The sequence below is a fragment of the Halichoerus grypus genome, chromosome 1 (genome assembly GCF_964656455.1).
Source record: "Halichoerus grypus chromosome 1, mHalGry1.hap1.1, whole genome shotgun sequence".
NCBI lineage: Eukaryota > Metazoa > Chordata > Mammalia > Carnivora > Phocidae > Halichoerus > Halichoerus grypus.
In genome coordinates this window covers 57015671-57027882 of record NC_135712.1, presented here as the reverse complement: position 1 = coordinate 57027882, position 12212 = coordinate 57015671, and the positions used below count along the sequence as shown (strand labels likewise).

General features: G+C 38.0%; 1 protein-coding gene across 6 annotated transcripts in view; it reads right to left on the bottom strand.

The window, feature by feature from the left end:
• Window positions 1–12212, bottom strand: part of CD96 (CD96 molecule) — a 101485-nt gene that overhangs the window by 33831 nt on the left and 55442 nt on the right. For all 6 annotated transcript variants that reach the window (XM_078065852.1, XM_078065842.1, XM_078065848.1 and 3 more), the window contains one exon: window positions 6477–6569. In XM_078065852.1, coding sequence (XP_077921978.1) covers window positions 6477–6569 — 93 coding nt within the window. The remainder of the gene's footprint in view (window positions 1–6476; window positions 6570–12212) is intronic.

The window sequence follows — 12212 nt, the reverse complement described above, 5'->3', positions numbered from 1 at the left end:
AGTGAGAAACGGCTACTTTTATACCTGAGCCTTGATCTAAAATCTCGGCACTATTGACATTTTGGACCAGATAATTCTTTGTTGTGGAGGCTGCCTGTCTTGTGCTATATTATATGTAGCATCCTTGGCTTTGGCAGGTAGCACCCCCCCCCCCCCGCCAATTGTGGCAACCAAAAACGCCCCCAGACACTGCCAAATGTCCTTGGGAGGGGGGCGGCAAAATTTCCCTGCTGAGAACCACTGATCTAAAACAGTCCTGAGGTTCAGTGTGGTACGATCTTTTTTTTTCTTTTTTAAGATTTTTTTTATTTATTTGACAGAGAGAGGCACAGCGAGAGAGGGAACACAAGCAGGGGGAGTGGGAGAGGGAGAAGCAGGCTTCCCGCCAAGCAGGGAGCCCGATGCGGGGCTCCATCCCAGGACCCTGGGATCATGACCTGAGCCGAAGGCAGACGCTTAAGGACTGAGCCACCCAGGCACCCGGTAGGATCTTATTTTAAGGAACTCTTGTGACTCTCCAGAAATTTCCCAACCATATCATCTTAGTGTAATAGTAGATCAAGTAACATTTTTTTTCCTGCTTTTTAACAAATATGTTCATTTGACTTTATTCTCATTCCTTAATACTAGAGCTATTTTATAATGCAGGCTCCTTAAGGTAACAAATGTTCTTTTCCTTTCCTTAAATTTCTTCACAGAAATAAGAGTGGTATATGGTCTGATGGATGCATTTAATGTATGTCAACTAACCCTGTGGAAAACTCAGCTAGAAGAAACTCATTTCTGCTTTCAACTGGTAGAAGGTTAATGTCATGAGAGCATAGTTGTTTTCTCTTTTGGTCACTGTTGTATTCCCAGTACCTAGAAGAATACCTGGTACATAGTCATGGCTTAATAAATATTTGGTAAATGAATTATATCACTTCCTTTCCAAAAAATATTTATTGGGCTCCCAGCCCCATTTCCTAAGGGATAACACTGAGAATTCTTAGGCTGGAGCTTAAAGCTCTCTTTATTCTGCATTTTCTAATACTTTTCCCTGCTTCTGTGCTACACAATCCCAGCCCCTGATCCAAGCTTATCTCCTAATATTTTCTCAAATTCCCACAAACATCCTTGCCAATGCACAACTAACTACTCACTTTGTTCTCTTTGCTTAGAATGTTTTTTGAAGCTCTCAACTGAGTCAAATAAATGCAACACATACTTAAAGGGTCAGTCGTCTTATTTCCTCTTTTTGGTAACATTTCCTGACTCCAAGAACCCATAGGGACATCTCCTTACTCAAAGTCCAAAATTTTCTGGTCTGCACCTCTCCTTGAGTATTTTAATTCTATACGATGCAGCACCTTTCACCTTACTATTTTGAATTATCATTTTCATGTGCACATATCATCTCTTTCCAAGTACACTGCAACCTTTTTGAAGGCAGAAATAAATTATCATCTCTTTTTGTAGACATCATGGAGTCTATTAAATGACGCTTACATAGTAAAGGAACAGTATTCTCATTAATTCTTTTATTCATTCATTTATTCAACTAGTACTTTTGTGCATCTACTCCATGCTGGGCGTATGTCCCCTGTCCTCACAAAGTGTTCAAACCAGTTGGAGAAACCCTGGTATTGAATGTGGTAAGAACTAGATTTGAGTCAGAAGACTTTGGTGTGAATACTAACTTTGCCACTTACTAGTTGTGTGGTCATCTCTGTGACTTCATCTGGAAAATGGGGTGATAATGCTTGCTCTGTCTACCTCTCATAATAAAGATCAAACTGTATTGTATTTTATGTGCAAATTTTTCTAAATGACAAGATACGGTAGTTTTACTTTGTCCACAAATTCTTTGATACTCTTCCCTTCAAGAAGTGGAGCCTAATTCTCCTCTTCTTGAGTCTGAGCTGGACTTAGTGACTCGCTTCTAACAGGTGCAATAAAGCAAAATGATGTGCAATAAAACGGCAGTGCGACTTTTGTCTTGGTTACTCTATTTCTTGAATTACTTGGTCTGAGGGAGGGCAGCTGTCATGATGTGAGAAGCCTTATGGAGAGACTCATATGGTGAGGAACTAGGGCCTCCTGACAACATGCTCAAACTTGGAAGCAGAACCCTCAGCCCCAGTCAAGCCTTCAGATAACTGAAGCCCCAACCAGCCCCACTTGACTATAACCTCATGAAAAGACCTGAGCCATACCACCCAGCTCAGCTGCTCCTGACTTTCTGACCCCAAAATCATGTAAGACAATATATGTTTTAAAAGTCGCTAATTTGGGGGTAATTGGTCAGGGAGAGCTGGATAATATGTAGAGTAGTAAAGAGATTTAAGGTATTATTTTTGACTATTCTAATACTTGTTGAATGAAGAATAACATAATCTACTAGAGTTTACTGCTGAATGATGAGTTAGAAGTGGAAGGAAAAGCAGCTTCCAATAAAAATTGCAAAACATTAAAAACTAGGAAAAATCAGATGGATGTAAAATTTCTGACGGGTGATTTGCAGACATTTTTCACCCTGCCACATGCTTCATTTTCTGCGAGGTATCAACCTGCGACAGTGACTGCAGGCTACATGCCAAAAGGCTACAACCTGAAAGAACTGTTCATTTCTCCTGACTGCTTTTGTTTTATTTCATTTTCGGTTCTCATTCTGAGCTAAAATTGATAGTTTTAATTAAATAAGAAATGAGAACTGTACTTCTCCTCTACATAGAATATACTTTATTTTTATACTAAAGAAAGTAACCATGGTTCTTTGTTAAACACAAAGGCTATAGACATGGGATTTATGATTTGTTTGCATCATTGCGACCTTCTGAAAGTCACTGCTATCCCTTTGCCATAGTAACACTGACCCAGCCTGGCCTCCATTATTAATAATGCCACTGGGAGGCTGAATTCATAGTCCTCACCAGTCAACTTTGTCAAAATTAATTTGAACCAGAACAAATTTAAATTTAAAACTATCTAACTACATCTGGTCCACAGGATGCCCATTTATAACCAATTTCTTAAACACCCCACTGAGAACACAGTTGTGGAGGAAGACTGTCAATTTATTAACCTATTTAATAATAAATACATAATTTAAATTTCTCACTGCATATTTATTGACCCTAATTTTGCCAGGGTTTCAAGTGAAGGGCTTTGGAAGCTATGTTAACTCTTTAAAGCCATAAGAATAGTACTTAATATATTTGCCTAAAATGTTATAGATAATAAAAGAACATGAATCATACAAATTTACTGAAAATGTTTTCTTTATTAATCTGCTTGGTTAAAGGATTAATAGCTCATGGAAAATAAAACAGTGTAGTCACTAGTCGAAGATGACATGCTACTATATATAGAAAATCCTAAAGCCTCCACCAAAAAACCACTAGAAGTAATAAATGAATTCAACAGAGTTGCAGGATACTTAATTAATACCCAGAAACCAGTAGCTTTTCTATATACTAAAAAAGAAGTCTCAGAAAGAGAAATTAAGAAACAATTCCATTTATAATTGTACCAAAAAAACAAAAACAAAAACATAAAAACCCTAAGAATAAACTTAACCAAAAAGGTGAAAGACCTATATTCTGAAAACTATAAAATACTGATGAAACGAACTGAAGATGACACAAATAAATAGAAAGGATTCCATGCTCATTGAATGGAAGAATTAATATTGTTAAAATATCCACACTACCCAATGCAATTTACAGATTCAGTGCAATCCCTATCAAAATACCAACATCGTTTTTCACAGAACTAAAACAAATAATACTAAAATTTGCACACAATCACAAAAGACCCTGAAATAGCCAAAACAATCTTAAGAACAAAGCTGGAGGTATCACAATTCCATTTTTCAAGATATACTACAAAGCTATAGTTAATCAAAAGAGTATGATACTGGCACAAAAACAGACACATGGATTGTGGAACAGAATAGAAAGCTCAGAAATAAACCCATGCTTATATGGTCAATTAATCTATGACAAAGAAGGCAAGAATATACAATGGGAAAAAAAAATCTCTTCAACAAATAGTGCTGGGAAAACTGGAGAGCTACATGTGAAAGAATGAAACTGAACCATTTTCAAACACAAAAATAAACTGAAAATGAATTATTGAAGATCTAAATGTGAGACCTAAAACCATAAAAATCCTAGAAGAGAACACAGTCAGTAATTTCTCTGACATTGGCTGTAAGCAACATTTTTCTAGGTATGTTTCCTAAGGCAAGGGAAACAAAAGCAAAAGTAAACTATTGGGACTACGTAAAAATAAAAAGCTTTTGAACAACAAAGGAAACCATCAATAAAACAAAAAGTAAACCTACTGAATGGGAGAAGATATATGCAAATGATATATCCAATAAGAGGTTAATATCCAAAATATTTAAATAACTTCTAAAACTCAACACCCAAAAAACAAAAATGGGCAGAAGACATGAATAGACATTTCTCCAAAGAAGGCATCTAGGTGGCTAATAGATGCATGAAAAGATGTTCAACATCTCATCATTAGGGAAATGCAAATCAAAACTACAATGAGATATCACCTTACACCTATCAGAATGGCTAAAATCAAAAACAAGAAACAATAAATGTTGGCAAGGATGTGGAGAAAAAGGAACCCTCATGTACTGTTGGTGGGAATGCAACTGGTGCAGCCGCCATGGAAAACAGTATGGAGGTTCCTCAAAAAATTAAAAATAGAACCACCCTATGATCCAATAATCGTGCTACTGGGTATTTACCAAAAAACCCACAAAAACACTAATTTAGGGAGCCTGGGTGGCTCAGTTGGTTAAGCGACTGCCTTCGGCTCAGGTCATGATCCTGGAGTCCCTGGATCGAGTCCCGCATCGGGCTCCCTGCTCAGCAGGGAGTCTGCTTCTCCCTCTGACCCTCCCCCCTCTCATGTGCTCTCTCTCATTCTCTCTCAAATAAATAAATAAAATCTTTAAAAAAAAAAAAAAAAAAAACACTAATTTAAAGGGACATGTTGGCAGCATTACTTACAATAGTCAAACTGTGGAAGCAGCCAAAGTGTCCATTTATCCAGATGAATGGATAAAGAAGATATGATATATATAATGGAATGTTATTCAACCATAACAAAGAATGAAATCTTGCCATTTGCAGCAACATGGACAGAGCTTGGGAGTATAATGATGAGCAAAGTAAGTCAGTCAGAGAAAGACAAATACCGTATGATCTCATTCATGTGGAATTTAAGAAACAAAACATGAGCAGAGGGAAAAAGAGAGAGAGAGATAAATCAAGAAACAGACTCTTAACTATAGAGAACAAATGATGGTTACCAGAGGGGAGGGTGTGGGGGGATGAGTGAAATAGGTGATGGGGATTAAGGAGTACACTTGTCATGATGAGCAGCAGATGATGTATGGAACTGTTGAATAACCATATTGTACACCTGAAATTAATATAACACTGTATGTTAACTAACTGGAATTAAAATAAAAACATAAAAAATAAAATAAAATAAAATAAAATAAAGAACTTATACAACTCAACACCAAAAAAACAAACAATCCAATTTAAAAAAATGGGTAGAGAACTTGAACAGACATTTTTTCTATAGAAGACATACAGGGAAATGCAAATCGAAACCACAGTGAGATATCACCTTACCCCTGTCACAATGGCAAAATCAGAAAGACAAGAAATAACAAGTGCTGGAGAAGATGTGGAGAAAAAAGAACCTTTGTGCACTGACAGTGAGAATGTTAATTGGTACAGCCACTGTGAAAAAATAGTATGAAGAAAAAAATAAAAAGTGAAATACCATATAATCCAATAATTTCACCACTGGGTATTTACCCAAAGAAAATGAAAACATGAATTTGAAAAGAGATATGATAGGTACCCCTATGTTTATTGCAGCATTATTTACAATAGCCAAGATATGGAAGCCACCCAAGGGTCTATCAATAGATGAGTGGATAAGGAAGATGGAATTTTATGCATCCTTAAAAAAAGGATGAAACTGTGCTATTTGCAACAACATGGATGGACCTTGAAGGTATTCTGCTACATGAAATGAGTCAGACAGGGAAAGACAAATACCATATGATTTCACTTATATGTGGACTCTAAAAACAAACACAAATAAACAAACAAGCTGAATCAGACCTATAAATACAGAGAACAAACTGATGGTTGTGAGAGGCGATGGGGGTGGGGAATGGGCAAAACTGGTGAAGGGGAGTATGAGATACAGGTTTCTAGTTACGGAGGGAGTAGGTCATGGGATGAAAGGCACAGCATAGGGAATATAGTCAGTGGTATTTTAACAGTGTTGTATGGTGACAGACGGTGGCTACCAGTGTGCTGAGCACAGCAAAACACAGAGAGTAGCTGAAGCACTATGTTGTACACCTGAAACTAATGTAACATTGTGTGTCAACTATACTAAAAAAGATAATTAAAAAAAAGAAAGTAAGACTGTGAAAACATTCTTACTTGTAGGAGACATGCTGTTGACTGGAGAAGGTCGGGTGCCAAGGGTCGATGTGACAACATCAAGCGGAGGACTTGCTGAAGGGTTCACTGAGCCTGAAAAGATGAAATGGATAATAATGATGAACAAAATATCATAATAGAAAGATGATGTGTTGACTTAATATCCCCCACAACTTTATCCATTCCTCTCAGAAATCGTTATCGAAGGTCTGTTAATGCAAGGCCGTGGGATATGGTGGTGGAAGACATCAGGCTGTCTTTAAGGACCAGACCTTAGGTAATAGGCAGGGAGCCAGGCATTGTGTTGAGTGTAGGGTACCACGGGGATGCAAAGAAAGGGCACCAGCCATGATTGGGAGGTCAGGGGAAGCTTCCTGGAGAAAATAACATTTAACCAAGCCCTGGTAAAACAATTATAGCAGCTAATATTTCAAAGTATTTGGAAAGTAATCATACAATTCACAAATCCGCAAGCCTGCTAAATTTTATTGGCAAGAGTAGAAACGATGATGTAACTATCCAACTGGAAGTAACATCAATGAGCTGAAGATTAATGGTATTATTACTGCCTTTTCTAAAATGCTTGTTTTTGTCAGAAAATTTTTATCTGGCTATAACTTTTCTCTCTGTGTGTGTGGGCAGGTAGGGATGAAAGAGAGGCTAGAATATATTGTTTTATCATATTATACATTTATGTCAGTTCCTTAAAGCTCCCATTACTGAACTGTAAAATAGCCCTATTAGCAGTATAAGACAATTTACAAATGCCAGAAGGATCTATTGACTTTAGGAAGGCCTGGGTTAAATATTGTTAAATGATTCAGAGGCTAGGGAATTTTGTGATTTTCTTTCTTTCACATCTGATGAGCTGTGTCAATTATTTGGACATTTAATTGTAAATTATACTATTGGCTCTATTCTATAATTTATTTTAAGAGAAAAGTATATATTATATAAATTATGTCACCTGATAGCACATAGCACATTGGAAGGGATTTGTGTTTTGTAATCGAGATGTATCTATGTTTTATTTTCAGTGTTGGTAGTGTTGTTATTGCTCTTGGCCGTAGGTGATGCTTACAGCTGGCTCTGACTTGTTATCATATAAACGATCCCTTGCTATTAAGCTCTGAGGAAGTAGGTGTGGGGTAGGGAGAAAGGTACCTGGAGAGTATACAAATAGGTTGGTGGAATGACCATCCTCTTCCACCCATACCATCTGAAACATGTTTGAACACTTCAGCATGACATTCAAATCTGATCATTATTTTCCTCCCCCCATTACACTTCCCACTTCATTTCCTGATGCTGCCTATCATCTTTTATATCTCAAATCATACCCTCAATCTAACAGGTGATATTTCAACCCGATCTCCATGGATTCTTGCTTTGTGTGCATGCTGTTTCCTTACACTTTCCCACTACAAACTGCCTGGTATGCACCTTCTCAAACTTGAAGAATCCCAGGGATCTTTGTGATGTGCTCATAGCCTTAATGTTTAACTTAGCAAAGGCCTTAGTACTCTACATCATCAGTATACCCTTCAAGAGAAGTGATTGTGTTGCTCCTCACTGTATTTCTGGTTCCTGGCAAATGCAAGTGGACGAATGAATGCATATGGATTCCTTCTAAACACTGAAAGGGAGAAGACCAACTTTAAGTACATATTTGACGGCTGGTACATAATAAGCATCATCTTCCAAAGTAGCAACCTTAATAAGCATGGACCTGGAAAAATAATGCCTAGGTGTTTTTCTCTGTAGATTGATTGGAACAAAGGGTGGGAAATTATGGCCCCCAAGTCCAATTCCACCCACTGCCTATGTTTGTAAATAAAGTTTTACTGGAACACAGCCACGTCCATTTGTTTATGTATGTCTATGGCTGTTTTTGTATTATAACGGCAGAGCTGAGTAACTGTGATAGAGACCATATGGCCACAAAGCATACAATATTTACTATCTGGCAGATAAAAACAGAAAATGTTTGCTGACTCCTGGAAAAGAAGATGTTGATAGGTTATTCTTAATCCTAGATTTTGACAATGGGAAACATTTATTTTTCATTTATTGAATATTTCTATTTTAAGATATTATTCTGCCATATTTAACACCACACAGCTTTGTAATCTGAGGGGTTCTTGGCATACATATCCTTACAGTGTATTAGGAAGTTGCTACTGCAAGATTTGTATTTTAAGATGAACTCTTTGCCATGTAACAAAAATGATGCATAGCTTTCAACATGAAACCTGCAGCCCAAAAAAAAAAAAAAAAAAAAAAAAGTCCCTCTGGTTTCAGATTGTCCCGTAAAGTAGAAACTCTGCCTTGGTCAAAACAAAACTCAGGGGTGTAGAAAGAAGTGGCTAAAACCTCACAGAAAAACACTATTTCCCAAAACTCAAAAGCAGAATTTAGCAGAAACGTATCAGCCAGTTTTTAGGCCATTACATTTGCCATTGTGTTGTAAGGGATTAAGCTGCTGGCCTAAGGCAACTTCATGGGCTCCTGAGTGTGTCCCCTCTGCAGCAGGCCTGGCAGGGCACTCAGGACCACCCTCATGGGCAGCAGTGGCCAGGTGTCTGTCTGTCCCACAGGGCAGCTGGTCAGTTCTAGGGCTTCCTCAGAGATTGAATCAGCCCTTAGCTGGTCCACCTAGAAATGAACCAAACTCCAGGCCTTGCTAGATCCTTGCTTCTCAAAATGTGACCTGTGGCTTCTCTTAGGAACTTGTTAGAAATGTAGACTCTCAGGCCCTGCTCCTCCACCTCAACTTAGTGAATCAGAATCTGCTTTTTAACAAGATCCTTGGGTGATTTCTATGTATATTAAAGTCCTTAACTGATCAGTCCTTAACTGATAAAGTCCTTAGGATACCTAGGATCAGTCAGGGTTTGAGAAAAATCATGAAATAGGAAGTATTTGTCTGGCATATTCTTCCTCAATATTCAAGTGGTTCTCTTGCCCCACTACTGAGATATCCCTTTTTAATCCTTTCTCCATATCCCGAAATATACATGCACACTCAAACACATATGACTCATTAACCCCTAACTCTCTCTCTATCCCAAATGGAAATCCATTTAATGATGAATAATAGCTGAAGATGGCAAAGACATTACTTACCCCAGGGGGTATTTGCATTCAACTTTTGTTTTAAGATTTTTGAAAAAAATCCCCTCCACCTCAAAACAAAACAAAACAAAACAAAACAAAACAAAACAAAACAACTCTTTGTACATGCCAAAAAATTGACCTTACAGTGCTATAATTTTAGACATTCTGATAAGCTAGGCCAGCAGTGAAGCTACTTTGGCCCCTCCTGCTAACCTAGTAGTCTTTAAACTTTAGCAAATGCCTTTAGGCCATGTGATTGATTAACTTTCCTTTGAATATCTAGTTCTTTCATTCTTTCCTAGGAAGAACAGAGCACTCCTATACCTCCTGAAACAGGAAGCAGACCCCCTTGCACAGCCCCCCAGCACTGGGATCACTGAGACAACCTCTCTAGCTGGGACCACCAAGTCTTCACATCATCAAGAAATGTTACAGACTACTGCACTCCCTTACCAACTAACTGCCCTGAACCCCTTTAAAAATCCCTGGGCCAGGCAGAAACCTTGGAGTTGGCTTTTGGACAAGAGTCTGCCTTCTCCCCAGTTGGCCAGCCTGCTGAATAAAGCTCATATTCCTTTCCAATCAAAACTCCTCTTCTGAGTATTGGCCTATTGAGCGAGGGGCAGCCAAACATGCGGTTTGGTAACAGCAGGGTAGGATATTTTGGAAAGAACTTTTAAAAAATATATTTATTGTTGAATCACAGGAATCTGTAGGCTCTGGTTACTCAAACAGCTGCCTGATGAGCCACTGATCACCCTATACTGACCCCTCTCCTTTTCTGAGTTTACTAGAATAAGAATCACTGAGCATCTGAACTTCCTGGGAGACTGTGAGGTAGGTGGGGAAGGAAGCATCTCGGAGGACTGTTAGCTTGCAGGCTTCCAACTCTTCTCTGGGAACAAAGGGGAGCAAAAGCTCCTCTCCTCTTACTAAATCTCCTTTTTGCTCTGTAATATTCTCAGAATTTCTCTACTTTAGATTTTTCTTCTGTATTTTCATCTCAATATCTGTCAACAATAATGGCTTGATAAAGCAATAACTCTTGCACAAGGCATCAGAAGTTTTCCCAGAGTTCATAAAGCACCCAGCAGTACTACCACAAGCAGAAAGAATGTTTGGAAGTAAGTGTTTAAGAACTTACAAGTAAGGGAGTATGATCCAGTGATGACATTGCTTTCCAGAGTCTCAACTGCATCTTCTAAGTCATTCCCAAAGACACATGCTAGAATGTGACTAGAATGTAACCTATAATTTTGGGAAACTGAACTCTTCAAGATTTATTGGCTTTAATATTTGATCATAAAGGATAAAAATTCATTTGATAATTGAAAAATAACCATCTGCTCAGAACCTAAAATTATATTAGATCAAGGGCTGTCCTGTAAATTGGAATTATGGTGTGCTTTGGGTATCAGGATCAGTGCCCTTCCTTATTATCCTAAAATTATTCATTATTTTCTGATCTTAAAACTGAGCACAGTTCAAGAGAATGAGAAGACAAGCCACAGACTGGGAGGAAAATATTTGCAAAAGACTCAACTGGTAAAGGACTATTTTTCGAAATATACAAAGAACTCTTAAAACTCAACAGTAAGATAACAACCAGCCTGATTAAAAAATGGGCCAAAGATTTTAATAGACACCTCACTAAAGAAGATAAATTGATGGCAAATAAGCATATGAAAAGATGATTCACATAATATGTCATCGACCAATGCAAATTCAAACAAAAAGAGATACCACTACACAGCTACTAGAATGGCCAAAATCCATAACACTGACAATATGAAATGCTGGTGAGGATGTGGAGCAACAGGAACTCTCATGCACTGCTGGCAGGAATGCAAAAATGGTACGGTCACTTTGGAAGACAGTTGGGAGGCTTCTTACAAAACTAAACATACTCTTACCTACAGTCCAGCAATTGTACTCCTTTGTATTCATTCAAAGGAGTTGAAAACTCATGCCCACACAAAAACCTCCACGGGGATGTTCACAGCAGCTTTATTCATAATTGCCCAAACTTGGAGGCAACCGAAATACATTTCAGTAGGTGAACAGATATATAAACTGGTACATGCATAAAATGGAATATTATTCAGTACTATAAAAAATAGGCTATCAAGCCATAAAACAACATGGAGGAAACCTAAACGCGTATCAGGAATTGAAAGAAGCCAATCTGGGAAGGCTACATACCGTATGATTCCAACTATATGACATTTGGAAAAGGCAAAACTCTAAAGACTAAAAAAATCAGTGGTTGCCAGGGGTTGGGGTTGGGGGGTAAAGGATGGATAGGTGGAGCACAAAGGATTTTTAGGGCAGTGAAAATTTAAGGCGGTTTGAAGCCACTGATGGGTACATGTCAATATACGTTTGTCCAAATCCATAGAATATACAATACCAAGTGTTGAATCATAAGGCAAATTATGGACTTTGGGTGATTATGATGTGTCAGTGTAGGTTCATCAGTTGTAACAAATGAACCATTCCAGTGCATGAAGCTGATAGAGAGGGAGAATATTCATGTGTGTGAGAGGGTGTATAGGAAATCTCTGCACCTTCCTCTTTTGCCGTCAACCTAAAACTGCTCTAAAAATAAATAAATAAAAT